The 19,685-nt window shown below is 44.0% G+C and overlaps 1 protein-coding gene across 4 annotated transcripts in view; it reads left to right on the top strand.

The window, feature by feature from the left end:
* Window positions 1-1,242: 1,242 nt before the first annotated feature.
* The window catches only part of PLPP4 (phospholipid phosphatase 4), a 197,281-nt gene continuing 178,838 nt past the window's right edge, over window positions 1,243-19,685 (top strand). For all 4 annotated transcript variants that reach the window (XM_057531167.1, XM_057531165.1, XM_057531164.1 and 1 more), the window contains exon 1: window positions 1,243-1,341. In XM_057531167.1, the coding sequence (XP_057387150.1) occupies window positions 1,286-1,341 (56 nt within the window). In that variant the 5' untranslated portion in view covers window positions 1,243-1,285. The remainder of the gene's footprint in view (window positions 1,342-19,685) is intronic.

Genomic DNA, 19,685 nt, shown 5'->3' with positions numbered 1-19,685 from the left:
GGCTGAGCTATGGCTCCTCATTCCCAGGAACCACATTCGAATCCATTTTCCCAGCTCACAAAACCCAGAAGAGATCTGGGCTCCCCAGAGACAACCTAATGGTTATGGTTAATATGAGTTTTGCATCTTGAATGTCCATTTGTTTTAAATTAATAAAGACAAGTGCAAATTCTGAGAAATATACACAGTCCTGACAGGTGATGGGAAAGCAAAGCCTAACCCTCACTGGGCTCTGGCTTGAGGTCCCGATCCTCAGGTCACCAGTGAGGATCTGGCCTTTGACTCTGAACCCTGAGGATGAGGCTCCTGGTCCTCCTTGCAGCCCCTGCTGCCTCAGGTGCTGATGACAGTGCTGTGTCAGCGATGAGCGACACTGACCGCCAGGGTAGGGACTGTGCCAGTCTCTTTTTTCACATTTCACAGCGCGGTCCAAAGCTGCTGGGGGCTGTGCGTCCAAAGCTGCTGGGGGCTGTGCGGGAGGGGTGCCCTGGCCAGGCGCTGGTGGCATGGCGAGGAGTCAGGCTCGCCTTTGCTCAGTCTGTGCCAGGACCCTGGAGTCTGACTGGCTCTTCCTGAGGGCAAAGCAAAGCCTGCGAGTAATCTCGGGGGAACTTCCTAGAAAAAAAGAAATGATTCCAGGTTAGAAAGATGTAGGAAGGGCAGAAAACGGATGGGAGGGAGCGCTGGCTGGCACGAACAGTGAGTGCCAGGGCTGTCTGGAGCCGGAGAGAATTCCCAAAGCGCTCTCCTACTACCTGCCCACGTGCGTGCGTGTGCCAGGGAGCTAGACACCCCGAGAGCGAGAGTCAGAGGCCGAGCGAGGAGACGCAGAGGGGCCGCAGGCAGAGCCCAGGGCGCGCGCTGCCCGGGCGCCGAGCCCAGGGGCCGCCCACTGGCTGGGAGCGCGCAGGGGAGGCGGCGGCGGCGGCCGGGCTTCCCCGGGCTTCCCCTAGCCTGGCCGCGAGCGCACGGCGAGGGCTCAGGACGCGGAGGCGGTTCCCAGCGCAGGGGAGCGGGGAGTCCCCGAGGCGTCCTCCGCTCGGGGCCGGGAGCGTGGGAGCGGCCAGCGCGGCGTCCCTGAGCCCCGGAGCCTCAGGCAGGAGGTTTGGGCTGAGCCCTCCCCGCCACCCGCCCGCCCCTCCGGCGCCCGCCCCCCGCCCCCGCCCGCGGCCTGGAGCGCGCCTCCCTTGCCGCCCCGGGTCTGGAGAGCCGGCGCCGGCCGAGCTGCGGGGGAGTCGCGGACAGCACCAGCCGCAGCCGCCGCGGGAGCTGCTCCGGCCGCACCATGCGAGAACTGGCCATCGAGATCGGGGTCCGAGCCCTGCTTTTCGGGGTCTTCGTGTAAGTAGTGGCGCGCCGCGGGCGGGGGCGCACGCATGGACTCGGGGATCCACGGACCGAGCGTCTCGGCGCCCCAAGTTTGTTTGCGTCCCGCCGGGGCCTGGATTCGAGGGCCCCTCTCCGCGCTAGGGATGTCCTAGGGGACCAGGAGAGACCCTCCCGGTCTCCCTCCTGGGACTCTGCGCGTGAAGGGACCCGCGTGCGCGAGGCTGAAACCTGTTCCCGACACCCGCGTCGCGCCGGGGAGCGGCTCCGGCCGCCGCTCGGGTCCCCTCGCCTGCGCCTTTCACCGGCTCCGCACCACCTGCCGGGGGATTCTGGCTGCCTCCCTGGACGCAGACGCGACCCTCGTTGGCGTCCTCGGGAAGTTTCTCCTTGTGTGGGATCTTCCGAGCCCGACGTTTGCAGCCTTCGCTCCTAGCCACATCGCTTATTGCCCGCCGCGTGCACGTCCCTGGCTTTGGCGCCGCGGGTCTGGGTGAGTGTTTTCGCTGGAGGCGTTTGCCGTAGTTCTCCCGCTGGAAAACTGTTGCTGCGGAGGCTCGGAAGTCCGGGGCCGCAGCCTGGGGTGCGGGCTTCATACGCCCGGAGCTCTGTGCCGAGTCCGTATCCGCTTAGGGCAGCAGCGGAATGCCCGGTGGGGCCCCGAGCAGCGGGTGCCCGGAAAGAGCGGTCTCGGAGGGGGCGCTAGCGCAGGTTCTCTCAGAGACATCTGAGCCCCAGTGCGCCCCGGGGACCCGCCGCCCGCCTCCCGGCCCCTGTCGTGTCTCTGCCTTTCAGATCCAAGCCCAGAATACCAGCTCAGACCCACTTCACAGCCTCCTATCATCTCCTGTCACCTAGGCACCCACATCTACACTTGTCCCTCCGTTAGGGGGTCAGGTTCTCTCTCCTCCTGCGCCCATGGCTGTTTTCAGACACATTTTACATATTTAAGTTGCATGAACTTTCTGGATTTGACTTTTTTTTTTTTTTAAAGCCCACTGAGCTATTCCAAACAGGAGGCCCCTCTCTGGATTTCTGCTCCGATACGGAGTCTTTGGTGGCAGGTGGGAGGCTGTGAGATGACTTCTATTCCGTGCAGCCCAGGGTATGCGCATACAAAGAAATGCCCTTTCTTGCATGTTTTTCTTTACGAGGGGCTAAATTCATCTGGAGTGTTTATTCACACCACCAGAACAAGCCGTGAGCTCCCCCAGATGCAGAAAAGACCCCTCTCCTAGCTTCTGACTAAACACTAGTGTTACTCAGTGGGAAGAAGGAAGGAGAACTTCGGGTGGGTCCTGATGCACTTGGGAAAACAGAAAACACTTTTCCCTCCTCTTAATCTATTTTTCTACCTTTGGAATATACATTAAAACTAGTACTTGCCTTGTGGTCAGTTGGGGACAGTTTCCAATTGGCAGATAGGCTAAGCCTCATTAAATTATTGTGTGATAGAAATGATAAAATAGTGTTCAGTGCACAGAAGAATTTACCATTTGTTGGGTGAATGTGTGAGTAATACTGAAATAAAGTGAGGCAGGCTCTTTTTTTTTTTTTAAGTTATACAATTTTTTTAAATTAATTAATTAATTAATTTATTTATTTATTTATGGCTGTGTTGGGTCCCCGTTTCCGTGCGAGGGCTTTCTCTAGCTGCGGCAAGTGGGGGCCACTCTTCATCGCGGTGCGCGGGCGTTTCATTATTGCGGCCTCTCTTGTTGCGGAGCACAGGCTCCAGACGCGCAGGCTCAGTAATTGTGGCTCACGGGCCTAGTTGCTCCGCGGCATGTGGGATCTTCCCAGACCAGGGCTCGAACCCGTGTCCCCTGCATTGGCAGGCAGATTCTCAACCACTGCGCCACCAGGGAAGCCCGAGGCAGGCTCTTTTGATTGCCGCTGGGAATTGTCAGATAAAAAAAGGGTCCAATAATATGTAAATATTTGTATTGTTTTGAGATATCCCTTCAAACATCCCCCCAAACATTTACGGGATGTTTACAAATATATAATGAATGGTCTATGCAGTGGATTTGGGAATTTTTGATAATTATCATTTTATGTGCTTCTTGCTTCCTCTAAGGATGTTATGTAAAAACCAGGCAGTTTATATTCTTTTCTCCAAACTTCCCCTTTGTATTAATTACTTACTGGGGGATCTGCTATCACCCAAAGGGATACGCTTGGGCACTGATGGCATTTTTGGATGATTCCCTGGTTTCATATCAAATTGGAAATATTAACAGTGAGTCCAACTGTGGCTCTTTTACCTGCAAAGACCAGCTTTGGTATCTGTGCAAGACTCCCTGGGAATCTTGGAAGCTCAGATGCTGTTATCATCAGGCAGATAACGACTTCCGGGAGAACCGGTTTGGAGCACACAGATACAGATGACCCTTTGTTTTCTCAGATAAGCTTCTGGCGAGATGACAGAGGCTGACTTTTGGGGGGAGTTTCATTCTTCCTTTTGCCGGTGCTGGTCTGATGGCAAGCTTCAGTGGCTTGAACTCCCCTCTGCTCATGAAGGTGGTGGTCTCAGTGGCAGGGCTTCACTCCAGTAGGCTTAGAAAGTCCCTCTGGGCAAGCCGAATCCAGTTGCTCAGCTGTGGGGTCCAACTTAGCTGATACTATCTGGTTTTGCTTGGTATAGCTACTTTATTTCTCAGGATAAGAGAATAATCTTTTGGGGGGGGGGATACCTTACGTCTTTGCAAACTTGTGCCTCTGGGGGAACATCATCTGTGGATGCACCTGTTCTCTGATCAGATTTGCTCGGCATAAGAGTAGACTTCCTCCACCCAGTGCCCACGTGCCCCCAGAGATGTGAGGTTAGTGCTAATGCAATGCATTTTTGGATCCATAGGTAGTAGGGATATCTGCTTTCCCTTGTTCTCTTAAGGAACTGGTTCTCTGTCTGTAGACGAGGTTTAGTGCCAAGGTTTGATGATTCAGGGTTCCAAGAGGAGGCTTTCCATGGGACGCTCTCCATAGAGCACCCAAGAAGTACTTGGTGCTGCCTGAGAAGCTCAAACCACTGAGAAGAAAATTAGTAACGAGTAACGAAAATCAGGGCTGGCACATAAAGTTTAACCTAAAAGGAAATAAATTGGTTTAAGGAATCAATGTTTAGGAAAAATCAAATTATGATGTGTAGCTTTGAGGCTGAATTTAGTGCTGTGAGGCATGTGGGCCTAAAGGTCCAGTGCTGGCTTTAGCAGGTGCAGAAACACTCAGAGAACCTCTGCTGGCGTCTTGGGTGGCAGCAGGACGGAAGGAGCCCGCGGGTGTGCCTTCTCTCTGCCTTGCCCGCAGTCCCTAAGTAAGAGCAAAGGGGCCTCTAGGCAGGACCTGGGGTCTTCAATCTCTCCCTCTGTCCCTCCATCCCTCCCTCCTTCTCTCTCTCCCTCCCTGTGGTTTGGAGGCTCCCTGTCTGACATGTCCTTCCAGGAGCTGGGGTTCTGCTTAGGATGCCAGGCTGCTCAGGGAACAGCGTTTGCCTCACCTCAGATCCACCCAGCATCCTTCTTTGAGCTCTTCCTATGCAGGAGGCCTGTGCAAGTGCCGGGGATGGTTGGGGACTGAAGGCCAGGCGCCTCCAAGGAGCTCGAAGCCTGGCAGAGCCAGCACACCAGGCACCACTATTTGTTATCCCCTGCCTCCCCATCCAGTCGGCAGATGCATATTTGGCCTCTTCTAGGTGCCTGCAGTTGTAGTAGTAATTTTCTTTCTCTATCATTAGTAAACTTTAGTATGTGTAATTCCAAACAGACACAAGGAAACTTGGCACTTTAGCCGGTTCAGGTGACTTGCTCGAGGGCCCTGGCTGTCAGGAGGATTTTTGGAATATCGACTGTAGCTAACAGATCTTTCTTCATTACCCCTCAGAGTCCAGTTTAAGACTCTAGAGGGGGGATGGTTATGGTAGTTGGAGCAGAGTGCTGAGTTTTACTTGGAGGAATTAATTAGTCCTAGGAGGAATGACAAGGAGGAGACAGGTGCCAGGGAAGGCTTCTTAGAGCTGACCTCTCTCACCTGAGTCTTGAGCACTGCATGGTAGGTGCAGAGCGCCTGGGCCCAAGGACCTTCCTGCAGACAGAGTGTCCTGGAGCAGAAGCCTGGAGGCACATTTTGGGTGGGATCAGGTCACCACGTGTGGCCTCAGCACAACGTGTGGGTGGTAAGAGGGGCAGGAAGTGATCCTGGGACAAGAACGCGGATGGTCTTAGTGCCCTGTCAGGAAGCGTGGACGTTCCCTTGTAGGCACTCACTGGGGAGCCCTGGGAAGTTTGAAACAAAAAAGCACCGTGATCAGATACATGCCCAGTGGGGGAAAACGACAGTTCCCTTGGGCACCTGGGCCCCGTTTCCTTCTGGGAGTGACCGTGCACAGCTCTGGCGCCGCTGCTGGGCCCCTCTGTGCTCTCCGGGAGCCCACAGTTTATTCCGCCTTCTGTGCAGGTTACACGTCTGGAGTCTGCATGTCTGTCTTCTTTGCTTTCCGCACTCTCCCACCTGGGCCTTGGGTGGTCGGCACCTCGGGAGAGCTCCCCAGAGGGCACTCAGTTTCTGATGATTGTGATTATAGACCTCTGAGTGTTCTGCATCTATCCAGAGCAAGGCGTCCTGAAGGGCAGTCTGCTGACCACCTGCACCTGGATTACCTGGGGCTCAGTTCAGACTTAACTGGATCAACCTATGGAGTGGAGCCCCGGGAATCTGCATTTTCAACAGGTGATCCTTCTCTCCACCACGTTTGGGAACTACTGATGTGCAGTTTACAGTAGCTTGAGACCCTCTTGTGGTCAAGGGTTGCCTCTAGTTCTTTTCTCCTTTCTGGCTACACGGAAGACTAACGTTCCCAAACCCCTGCCTTTAGGTGGGACCATAGGGAACATGGGAAGAGTGACAGGTGTCACCTCCAGGTTGAGGCAACATCATTCCCGTTCAGTGGCCTGTCATTGTCCTTCTCTGTTGATGGCGAGCATAGAGCTCTGTGTTGAGATGGCAGAGCTGCCAGATGCCAACAGCAGGACAGCTGCTATTGGAGGTAAGCTCTGTGGAACAGAAGGAAACTTTTTGCCTTTGGGGACTGATTAGCTCCAGTAGCAAACATCTATTCTATTATATCTAACTAATACACCTGTAATAATTTTGCTCCCTCTCTAGAAAGAGAGTTGTTTGAGGCAAAGTGTAAGTGTTAGACCTTGGGCTTTGGAGCTGGAAGGTCTGGATTTGGATTTTGGCTCTGCCACTAACTAGCAAGTTGCCTAAAATCTCTGAACCTCAGTTTTTTCATGGGGGAAGTGGGAATAGTTCCTACTTCATTGGGTTTTATTAAATAAGGTGCTGTGAGTGCCTACGGTACATATACCAACAACTAGGTGTCTTCTTCCCACTCTTGTGAATTCCTGTTACTTATATGTAGTGTCTAAGGATGGCAGTGTAGCGTAGTGGTCACAGTCATGGCCTCTGGCATTGGGTTACCAGGGCTTGAATCCTGGTTTTTCCACTTAGCTGTGTGAGCCTTTTAGCAAAGTGTTTATCCTGCTTCAGTCTGTGCTTCTCCGTCTGTTCGATAGGAGTATTAACTGCATCCATGGATGTAAGCCCTGTGAGTATTAAACGAGAAGAGTCTCAACAAATGGTAATGTGATTATTATTATCCTTTTATTAAGATGAAACCATAATATACACTAAAGAGAAATGCCATAGGTAGCTAATGATACTCTTATTACAAATGATTTACTACAGGATTTCTATAAAATAATAGACTCCTTTAAATATATTTCAGATGATTCCTTTTAGCCCCCCAAAGTGAGGTATGTAACTTCCCATGAGTTCATTTAGTGAGCTGTACCCCCATTTCTCAGCGTGGGCTGCTGTCTGTCTGATCGAAGGTGTTAGGGGATATCTCAGCCCTGTAGCTTCTCAATGGTGACAAATTGCTGGCCTTTTACAACAGTGATTCTAGGACATTGAATCAGAAATGTTATCAGCCTAACAGCATTTGATAATGTGTAAGGAAAATGCTGTGTTCATATCATTTACTTCTGAGTCTGTGTTCATCATACAGAGTTCTGCTAGAAGCCCGGTGCAGACAGTTCTTCCATCAGACACCCCCTCCACCCCCAGCTGGTGTATGCTGGACCAAGTATGCCCAGCACTTCTCCCCCGCCCGGGAAGGCGTCTGCTTTGTTATCTGATAAATGGAGCATCCTTCTGTTTGAAATATTATTTGCCACTGTAAAATGAGTCGGCTGTACCCAGAATTCTGAGAATTGTTGATGTTTTTCCACAGGGAGATAAATGCTTATAACACCATAAAAGGAGATCATTAGTTTCATAGCTTTTGGATAAAGTTATCTCAATTAGTTATAAAGATTATGCCTTTTATGACCCACACAAGGCTTGGAAAAGCTCCGTACCTCTATTTTTCTGTGATTGTGTTTTTAAATATGAAAATCATCTTAGTAATATTGCTTCTTTAAAACATATAATCTTAGTGTTCTGTGGATGAATTAGAAACTCTGGTTCACAGTGAGGAAGTGAATTCGTACAGGACTTGGAGATGCCCGGGATGGGTGAGCAGGAAGCTGGGAGGGGCTGGGTCTGTGGAGCCCGGGGACGGCTTCATCACAGTCTTTTAATATGTGACTGTGAAAAATTGTCCTGCCAAGGTGAGGCACAAGTTGTTACTATGTCTCCAGCAAAAACAAAGGAGCAAGAAACAGGGTCAGAAGCTGCAGGTGCCTCTAGGTTGGTTTGCAGAGAGGGCGCAGTCTGCTGATCAATGCTAGACATTTCTTTCTCCTTTTCCAGAGTTTTTATTGAAATATTAGTTTGAAACATATAAAATTGCTGATATTTGACTGTTTTGACCTACAGAAACGGGAATTTCATTTTAGTCCAACCTAAAAATAATATACACAAAGAAAGGTGTATGATTCATAATTGTACAGCTGCCCAGAATACCTTCCACCCTCTGAGCCCCCTTCTGCCACCCTGAGGGTCTCCATCACTCTGACTTCTTCTAACAGCATTTTTGAACTCCGTGTAGATGGTAGCATGCAGTGTGTACTTTTTTCTGTGGCTTTTTTTGGGTTTTGTGCCCGGCTTCTTTTGAGACTCATCCATGTCGTGCATAGCTGCAGTTTGTTAATTTTCTTTGCCGTAGAGCATGTCATTGCATGATGGTACCTCTTCATTTACTCATTTTATGGATATCATTTATGGATATTTGGGTTATTTATGGTTTTGGCTATTAAGCATAATGCTGCTTTTGTTTTTAATGAATATATTTGTAATTCCTGTGGCGTATGTCCTGAGGAGTGGAAATGCTAGGTTACTCATCTGAGGTTTTTAAAGAGGATTTGGCTTCTTTCTGTCTGTCTCAAATTCTGCAAGAGAGCTGCAGTCTGTATGCTGCTTTAGTCTCCATTCGTTGGTCAGTTGCTTTGTGTAAAGGATGTGGTGGCCCTGGTGAATGACATGAGGATGCCTAGAGCCGGGTCCCTACTCTGCAGCAGGGTGGGCAGCATGGCACCAAAGTCAGCTCATGGGCTTTGGAGTTAAGTCCTGACTGCTGATGATAAAGATGTGCCTCGGCTTCCTCATCTGTAAAGTGGGGACAAGATATCTGCCCAGGAGGCTTAAAGATGAAGGTATGTAATATGTGACACATGGTAGTTGTTTAAGCCAATCTCCTTTCCTTCCTCCGTCTCTCTTCCTTCGTATGGGGAGGCCGAGATACAGGTCAAAAGATATCTAATGTCACAATGTAATAATAATAATGAGTGTAGCTTTCAGCGCCACAGCAGCGATGAACCTGGAACTGGGATTTAGGAAGTTTGGGGAAAGTGTTCTGAATAATTGTCCAAGAAGCCATTGAGAAAGAGAAGTGGTTGGTATGTGTGTATGTGTAGGTATCCTTTAATAGACCTGTTTCTCCATCTTGGTTAAAGGCAACAAGTTTCAACAGTAACAGGTGCCAGCTTTGTACTAGGCACTTGTCACACCCTAGATGACTTAATCTTTGCAGTCCGCCACCCCAAGAAGTGATACTGTTGTCCTAATTTCCAGAGTTTAGAGTTAATGCTTCTCAAATACAGAGAACTCTTACCAATCAGTATGAGAAGAAAAGAGCTTTTCCAAAAAAAAATAATAATAAGGACAGTGGACAGAACAGGGAACTAACAACAATACAAATAACCAATCTTGTTTAAATCTTCGATTTCCATAGAAGTGCGAAATATGCATCTAAAAACAATAAAATACATTGCATATAGATTAGCACAAGCTTTTTATGGGCTACAATGAATGAATGCAGCCACCGAAAGTAGTTTTGTAGATAATGTAGGTAACTATTTGTTAGCTTGGAGGGTATCCATAAACTGTTAAGTGATAAAAAGCAGGTTACATAAGTATGCATAAAGCTACTGTAATGTGGTAATTAATAAAATCAGTTTGTATCTATGTCTGTAAGAAAATAGCTATAAAGATAAACAACAAAATCTTAATGGTGGTTATTTCAGGCTGATGGGATTATATAATATTTGCTCTTTTCTTTATACCATTTGTTGTGTAATTATTTTACAGTAAACATTTATTACTTTCACACATAATTAGAAAAATTGATTTAGATTTTTCCTGTTATGGGGAAAAAAAGAAGCTAATGAAATATCCTAGATAGGATACTGGATGATTGTTTTGTGATTGTTTTAGAAATATCTGAAGTGGGAATGTGTCAAAAATTAACCCTCCTATATTTCATATCAACTAAAATATTTAAAGGAAAATCAGGAGGTAAGAATTAACATGCAGGATGTGCAAGGTGAAATGGATATGATCAGATGCTGCAGGTGGAATTGTAAAAGGACATAACCGTTTTGAAGAGCAATATTGCAATGCATAGACAGTCATAAAGTTATTCCTGTCCTTTGACTTAGAACTCAAAAAATATGTTGAAACACTGATGTAAAAAGTGCAAAATCCTAAATCCTCATGTATAAAGATGTTCATTGCTGTGTTTCATACAAAGCAAAGTAAATATATTTGTCAAATAAAAATAAATTAAAACTCAAATAGTCAACATTTGAAGAACGGTTTCATAAATTATGGATACAAAGAAATACTATATAGCTATTAAAATAATCATTTTGAAAATCAGGGTAAAATTTTATGATGTAACAGTTAAAGCACTATACAGAATATATCCTATTTCCAGACTGTTGGAAATATATCTGATTTGGGCAAATATTAGAAAGGATTACACAAAAGTGAATGTGATGGGAATGAATGTGTTTCTCCTCACTTGAACATTATTTTAAGATTATAAAATAGTTTTAAATATTAAAACAGTACAAAAAGTGTAAGTTTTCCTGAACTCCGTCACTTATCTCTGCTAATTCCATTCCCTTCACTTTTTAAAGTTAAACTTTTAAACACATATTTATATATTTTAAAAACTGAGAACACATTTTATCTATAGTAATTTATTTTTTTTACTTAATGTATTGATATCTTGGAGATATTTTCTGTCTCTGTAGATCTACTTGTTCTTTTTGCTGGCTTTGTGGTGTTCACCTGATTACCCTGTACAAGGAGTTATAGGGTGTTTTCATCTTTTGTTATGACAAACGGCATGGCAATTGTGCATATATTGTAATGTACCTGTTAAAGTACTGTTGTCATAAGCTTGTGCAAATGAAAATGAAATTTCTGAGTCAAAGGTCACATGTATTTTGAATTTTGATGGGCACTGCCAAATTGCCACCCAAACTATTGGTTTACATTCTACCAATAGTTCAAAGGTGTCTGTTTTTTGACATTCTTGCCAATGTTGGATATTATTAATGTTTTATATTTATACCATGGGAGAGAATGTAACATTTATATCTTTTCACTCATGTATTGGAAATTTGTATTTTTTTAGGTGAAATATCTTGTATTTGCCTTTATCCATGCTTTTATTGGATCTTCAAATTTATCTTACTGATGTGTAGCAGTGCTTTATTCCTTATAGTTATTGACCTTTTATTTCATAAGTTGCAAATACTTTTCCTCTGTGGTTGACTTTTAAGTTTCTTTGCAATTTCTGTTATTGTGCACATTTTAATGATGTAGTTAAATATATCAGTCTTTTCCTTTATGGTTTCAGAGTTTCTCTTCTATTTAGAAAGTCCTTTCTCATCTAAAACAGAAATATTCTTCTGTTTTGCTTAGTATACTTTTATTCTTTAATTTTAATTCTTTAATGTATGAGAATTTTTTAAAATTTATGGAGTGAGGTAGAGAATTTAACTTTTTTCTTGCCTGTGGTTTGTCAATTATGAAATAGACATTGTTTTCTCAGTGACATCTTAATCACATACAAGCTTCCATATATCCATGGATTGCAAGTGAATTCTATTCTGATTATCTGTGTGCCTGGTTGCTCAATATAACATTTTAATTATTGTAGTTTTATAGTTTATTGAGATATCTGAGGGGAAATGGCCCCTTCTCCCTGAGAAGGGACATAGGATGGTGGTTTAGACTACAGGATCCAAAGCCAGGATGCCTGAGTTCAAAGCACTAATCTGCTATTTACTAGTTACATGAACTTGGGCAGGTTGCTTTATCTCTCTGTGCTTCAGTTCCCTAGTCTTAAATATGGGGGTAATTATAGTGCTAAAATAGTTTCATTGAATTGAGATCAGAGGCTGTGGCTTGCGTGATTTCTATGTTTTATAATTTATGATTTTCTGTATGGCCACATACATAGTCAATTTTTAAATTTACATACAGTGTAAATTTTTGTAAATTTACATAGTTTGAACATAATGAATAGTTTCTGTATGTTGGGTACAAACCTCTAAATATATTAAAGCAAGTTAGCTGTGATATTCAAATCCTCACTCTTTTAAATTTGTTCTTTTTAATTTGTTCTTTTTAATGTGAAGATATGCTCCCTCTGTCAAACTGGGGTAATTAAAGCTTTCACATTTTTTGAGATAACTAATATTTCATCGTATTGCTGCCAACTTATTCTCTGTTTTCTTTAAGTGGTGCTTCATTTCTGTGTTTTTTACCCTTTTGTTTCTTGCTTTAGCTGAATAGCTTAAGTTTTCCTTGCTACCTCCCATTTTTTCCTTTAGTGATTTAGAAGTCAAATTGCTACGTCTACATTTCTAGTTAGTGTTCTTAAATTTTCTTTCCTTCTGATGAATTGAATGTTTTATTATTATGAAGTTTCTATCTTTGTGTTAATATTCCTTATCTTAAAGTCTACTTTATCTAATATTAATATATAGCTACATTATCTTTCTTGAGATTAATGTCTGCACAGAATGTATTTTTCAGTCCTTTTACTTTCAACCTATCGGTATTTTTATGTTTAATGTATGACTCTTGTAAACAGCTTTTAGTTGTATCTTTTAGTTTTACCCAGTCTGACCAGTCTCTGCCATTTAATTGGAGTGGTTAAGTCATTTACAGTTAATGCAGTTGATATGGTGGGGTTTAAGCCTACCACCTTGCTATTTGATTTTTATTTGTTCCATCTGTTCTTGTTCCTCTTTTTCTTTCTTCTTTTAGGCTAATCAAACACTTGCTGCTACAATAAATCCCCTACATATGAATGAGTTCCATTCCAATAGTGTGTTCCTAAGTCCAATTTGTTCCTAAGTCCAACAAAGTTAGCCTAGGTACCCAACTAACACAATCGGCTATATAATACTGTACTGTAATAGGTTTATAATACTTTTCACACAAATAATACATAAAAACAAACAAACACAAAGAATTAAAACATTTTTAATTTTACAGTAGAGTACCTTGAAAAAAGTACAGCAGTACAGTACAACAGCTGGCATATAGGGGCTGGCATCGAGTGAACAGGCAAGAAGAGTTACTGACTGGTGGAGCGAGAGGAGATGGGAGATGGAATAGCTGAAGGATGGTCAGCAATAGGAGACAGAGGGCAAGATGCAATGTCACTCACACCTGACGTTGGTGGAACGCACATTCGCATCTTTGAAAGTTCTCACCTTGAAGGTTCGTATGTAGAGGACTTACTGTATTCCACTTTATCTCCTTTATTGTATTTTAGTTTCACCTCTTAAAAATTTTTAGTAGGTTCTCTACACATTACAATATGCACTTTTTTTACTTGTCACCATGAAGTCAATATTACACCATTTCATATACAACGTAAAAATCTTTCAAAAGCATTTTCCCCCATGTCTTTGGTACATTGTCATAGATTTCACTTTTATGTATAAGTCCCATAAAATATTTAAATTTTGTCTTTAGCAATCAATGTGCTTTAACAGAAATTAAATTTTTAAAATAGATTTACCTACATATCTACCATTTCCAGTACTCTTTATTTCTTCTTTCATATTTGGTTTTCCCTTTAGGATTATATCCCTTCAGCCTGGATAACTTCCTTTAGCATTTCTTGTAGGGTAGGTTTGCCAGGAATGAATTCTCTTGGCTTTGGTTTTGTTGGAATTGTCTTTATTTTGCCTTTACTTTTGAAATATTTTTGTTGGTTATAGAATTCTAGATAGACAGTTTTCTTTCAGTACTTCAGAGTTGGCTTTGAATTGTCTTATAGATTTTATTATTTCTGATGAGAAGTCAGCTGCCCCTGTTTTTGTCACTTTCCTAAATGCCACATGTTTTTCCTGTTGGCTGATTTTAAGACTTTCTCTTTATTTTTGGTTTTAAGTAGTTTGGCTATGATGTGTCTGGGTTGGTCTCATTTGTATTTTTCCTACTTGGGTTCATGGAGATTCTTGGAGCTACGGTTTGATGTCCTTCATCAATTAATTATTCTCAAAACATAGTTTTTCAAATATTTCTTTTGCCCCACTCTCTCTCTCCTCTCCTTCTGGTTCTTCTATTACACAGGTATCAGACAATTTGATATTGTTCCACAGGTCTTGGATAATCTGTTCCATTTTTTAAAAAAAATTTTTCTTCCCTGTGACTTAGTTTAAGATAATATCTATTGACTTTTCTTCAAATTCACGAATTCTTTATTCTGCTGTGTCTATTTTTTCTCATGGGTAAGCCCATGTCATAAATGTTTTGTTTCAAATGTTCATTTTTTTCAGTTATATAGTTTCCCTTAGATTCTTTTTTTAGAGTTTTAGTTTCTTTGTGATGTTATCCACCTGTCCACCTATTCTTTTCATCTTTCCCTAGAATTAAACATATTTATAGTAGAAAGTCCTTTTCTGCTTTTTCCAGCATTAGGATGATCCATGGTTATGTTTTTTTTTTTTTTTTCCTGTTGATTATGGGTCACATTTTCCTGCTTCCTTGCTTGTGTAGTAATTTTTAATTGTATGTTGGACACTGAGTGACACATTGTGGAGATGCTTGATTGTTACTGTCCTCTAAAGAGTGTTGAGTTTTATTCTTGCATGCAGTTAATTTACTGTTGGGCCACCTTAATCCTTGGAGCCTTGGTTCTAGGCTGTGTTTGCATAAGTCTATCTTGGTTTTGCCTTAGATCCTAGGGTGCATCCTTTAGTCCTAGGATGTGTTTCTTACTCCTGTGGTTTGGCCCTTCTGAGGTTTCAGGAGAAAATGTATCTTGGGGAAACTTCAACTCCAAACTCTATCTCCTAGCACTAGCTAGCTGCTGAAGTCTCTCCTTCACTCTTTAGACTGTGACTGTTACTTTCCATTGGGGTCCTTGTAGTCCTCTCCTGCATGTTGCAATTTCTGAGTTTGCCAGTGATTTGAAGGAAATTTGTGCATTCAATTTTGTGTACCCCTCTCTGTCTAAACTCCTTAACAGGGATGTATCTCATTTCTTGTATCATCCATTATTTTCTTCCCATATGCTTTATGCTTTATCTTTTCCTTAATTTTTTTCATATTCTGCTTTGCTAATTGGCACCCCTTGAGGCTCTTCAGCCTAGCTATGGATTTTATGTTTTTCATTCTTTTTAGGGAGGTTTTGAGAGGGAAGAAAGACAAAATGTATGGGTTTAATTAGCCATCTTGAACTAGATGTCTCTTTAAAAAACATTTTTCAAATTTTTCTTTGATACAATGTTTACATTTTTGTATTTAAAATTATATTAAAATCCAATTGATTCTTTCACACATGAATATTTTTATGGTTTTCTGAGCCATCATGTAAGTGGCCTCTTCTTTGCCTATATAATAAAATCCTACCTATTTTCCAAGACTTGGCTCAGAATTTGCTTTTCTGTGATATCTTGTCTAAATATATTAGCTCTGACTAAATGTATATAATACTGATGATAGAATTATATAGAAGTCCCACATATATCTTTTTTTCTTTAATGATGGAAATAGTTGGTTTTCTGGATGTATGGTGTTTTAATTCAGTCTTGTGGACCAGTGAAAATATCTTCAGTCATGTAATGAGAACATATTAAATTAGATTTTAAAAATATTAATACCTTATTTATGAAAAACCACAAGAAACAAAGATGCTTTGATTTTTTTCCTGATGCAAAATATCCTTTTATTGTTTCCTAAAAATAGCAAACTGGGGTTGTTTGGCTCCAGGGATGATGAAGATGATATGATAATAATGATAGCAGTAACTAATATTTATTGACCACTTACTGTATGCCAGGCAGTGTGCTAAGGCAATTTACTCTTTAAATCTTCAAACGATACTATGAGATGGGAATTTTATAATTCTTCATATTTTTGGATGAGAAATCTAAGGCTTAGCGAGGTTAAAGAACTCACCCAGTGTCACGCTGTTAATAAGTGGGATGAGAGCGCTTTCAGTGAAACATTGAAATTGAGTGTTTAATGCGATGGAACAATTTACATCAGATTTGGGTAGAGAGGGGAAGAGAAGAGACTGGTGGTGAGGCTTTCTGGTAATTAAATGACCCTGACAACTTCAGTGAAGTTATGGACATGAAGGGGATTGACGTACACTGAGCAAATGGAACTCTGACATTTTACCAGAAGGCACCACAGAGTGAATTATATTCTACCCTGTGTCTGACCTGGCAGAGTCTCTAGACCTTGTCTCATCTGTCTTCCCCTCCTTTTCTTTTTTTAAACAGAGGGCGTTAATCAGACCCTCCTTGTTCAGCGGCAGAGGTGAACCTAGAACCACAGTCTCTTGACTCGTGGCCCCAGGGACTGCTCAGCGTGTGACTTCCTCTATTCCTAAGAAGGCACAGGTCCTGCGCATTTAGGATCGTCTTTTCCCCATCCTGTCAGGATCATTTGAATGCAGCTGTGTTTCTCTACAGACTCTGTGGGGCAGCTAGCGGGGGAGCTGCTTTTTTTTTTTTTTAAATCAAAACACACCGTTGCTCAAAAGGAGCAACATCTTTGTGCGACATCTCCCCACCCCACCCCTGCTTCCGGTTATAAGATGAATAAATCCTGGGGATCTACTGTACAGCATGGTGATTATAGTTAATGATACTGTACTGTATACTCGAAAGTTGCTCAGAGAGTAGATCTTAAATGTTCTCTTCACAAAAAGGAAGTGGTGGTTATGTGACACGATGGAGGTGTTAATTGGCATTATTGCAGTAAGCATTTTGCAGTATATGCATTATCAAACCAGCACGTTGCACACCTTAAACATACACAACGTCAACTATATCTCGATCAAGCTGGGAAAAAAAAGTCCTGACAGCTCCCTCCCACGTACTTGTCACACTTCCACAGGACGCGCGAGAGAAAGGTGTCCCCAGGCCGCAAGAACATGAGGTGACGAGCCAGCCATGCCTGAGGGTGGTGTCCGCTCCTCGTGGTCAGCCTGTCCTGAGGCTTCCTGTGGACTTTGTTCTAAGTGTCAGGACAAGGGACGGAACCTAAAGGTCAGGGGTGGGTGTTTCTGGAGGTGTTTTCTCTACAAAGTCCAGCTTTAAAAACTGGGGGGGAAAAAAAAAAAAACTGGGGGGGAGGGCACCACATGTTACACTCAGAATATCTGTACCTTGGGCAAAGTATCTGTAGATGGTGACACATAGCTTTCTTTGGTCCAGTTCCCTTGTCCTGGGAGCAGGAGTGGATGACATATAAGGGAGCCACTGCCCTCACTTAAGATAGCGTTGAAATCCCCTCCATTCCTTCACTCCTGTAGCCTCAGAGGTACATTGACTGTGTCCCATTGTGCCAGGCCCTGGACACAGAGATGAAGAATGCCACATGCCTCACTAGCCCAGGTCATGTCGCCAGTGGACAGCAGAGCCCGTGGATATTGGGATACAGCCAGACTGGTCTTTCGGGCCTGGGGACCTGCCAGTGCAAGAGGACTTGCCAGGAGTTCGGGGGTGCAGTTGGGGCTGAGGCCTTGGGTGGAAGAATGGCAGCGCTCAGAGCAGGGTGACAAAGTAGAGTGGAGGACCTCAGGGAGCAGCTTTGCCGGTGGCCAGCCGTGCCCTCCTCTCGGTAGACCTTGCCTCTGGCTCTTCAGCCCCAGGGCCTGCCCTTGGAACTGCTTTGCCATGAGAAACAACAGCTTCTTTCTTTTTGAGTGCTTACCCTGTGCCAGGTGACATTCTTATGCTCTGTGGGCAGTTGGCTCATCGCATCCGTACAGCATGATGTGGGTGCTGCCATTTCTTCACTTTGCAGGGGTTGGGGGGTGAAATGCAGGGAGAGGAGTGATGTGTCCGTGGTCATTTGCGTATAGGTAGCGGAGGTGGAATTGGAGGCCAGGCCCGCCGGGCTGTGCTCTCTGTTCCCATTGCTCTGCTGCTACAGCTGGGTGGGGGGTTACTTTGTCCCAAGCCACCCACACAGCGGCCTTCTGCCCACCGTGCCTGGCGTGGATCTTGGTCACAACAAACCTGTAGTGCACCCGAGTCCAGGGTTGAGGATCCCAGACTGCCGGACGTCCAGTGCTGCCTCCGTCTTGGCTTGGGTTACTTTAACCCCTCCTTCAGTTTACTGATCTGCAAAGTGGGGATAGAAATAGTACCTGCCAGAACCTGACAGGGTATAAATACTCGCAGAGCGGTGCCTGGCATGCAGGGAGCACAACACAGATGTAAGCCGCTATCGTCATATTCGCAAGTGCTCATCTAGAAATTTCCCTTCCCTTCTTCTTGCCCCGTCTTCAGAGCAAAATGTCTTTTTCTGTGCTCTTCTGCAATGGCCCTCTTATCACCCTGACCTTATCTTGCCTGTGAGAGCCGTTTGTTTATAAGAATTATGTGTCTCAGTTCACCGTAATCACTGTTTCTTTCTTGACCAAATGGAACCTCTCCCTCGATGTCAGCAGGCATTGTTGGAAAATAGTGCCTGCCTTGGAATAGGCAACATAAAAAGCATCGGGAGCCTCGGAAGAAGCTTGATTAATTACCTGTGTACTTTATGCCTAAAGTGTGAACTGTGGTTTTCATTTTCTCAAGAATGTGAGCCGTCTGCTTTGAATTAATCCAGGAGAGCAGTGTTTTTTTAAAAAAAAAATCTCCCCACTGCTGTGTCAGCACTTACAATTACTGCCTGAGGGTTTTCTTTTTCCTTCTTAGAGAATCTTAAGGTATGTTGAATAATTTTTGGATTAAGTTTAATTATTTCAAGTTTGAAAAAAAGAAGGGAAAAGAACTTTGTGAAGATTGTGCTCAGGAAAGAAGTGTTCCCATTGTCATTTTTTTTTGTTCCTAAGGTGTTTTGAAAATCACTCTGGGTTTTTCTGCTGGTTATGCTGGAAATCACAAGTCCTTGCTTACATCAGGAAATCAGAAAGCAAGGCTCACTCCGGATTGAGACGGGTTCGATTTAACACTGAATAGAGTCAAGTCCTAAGTACAAATCAATGTCAAATATAAATAAGTCCAGGCGCAATTTCTCCGTGTGGCCTTGGGTTATGAAAGCATTTTCCCACTTGACTACAAGCTTCTCAAGAGGAGAACCCTTGAGTTTTGTGTTCACCAGTCTCTCTCCCACCCCTGATATGTACCTGGCGCATAGTAGCTGCTCAGGAAATAATAATTGAGTGAATGACGTAACTGTGATGAGGTGACTTCAGGTCACACTTTCACCTACTGGAGGAAGGAGCTCTTCCAGCTGGGACCCCCTGGGCCTGCATACAGGAAGACAGAAGCCAAGGCTTGTCCTTTAGATGTACAGAGAAGCTCGGAAGAAAAGTTGCAGGAGAGCATGGGTCACTAAATGGAAGACAACTTTTCATCCCCAGGAAGAAACACAATGAAGAAAAGGCCAGGAGCTGCACTGAGATGCCCTGTGGGTTTGCAGCTGTGTCAGCTCCCTGGGATGCATGGCAGACCCCTCATTGGGCTCTGTCATTGTCCCTCTTGTAGGAACAAGCAGGGAGGTGGCAAAGGTGTCAGTGGGGTAGTGTGGCCTTGTGTGCGTTTGATTAAATGTCCAGACACACACTAGGCTTT

Source organism: Balaenoptera acutorostrata, chromosome 16 (assembly GCF_949987535.1).
Source record: "Balaenoptera acutorostrata chromosome 16, mBalAcu1.1, whole genome shotgun sequence".
Classification (NCBI taxonomy): domain Eukaryota; kingdom Metazoa; phylum Chordata; class Mammalia; order Artiodactyla; family Balaenopteridae; genus Balaenoptera; species Balaenoptera acutorostrata.
This window is presented reverse-complemented; position numbering and strand designations above follow the sequence as displayed.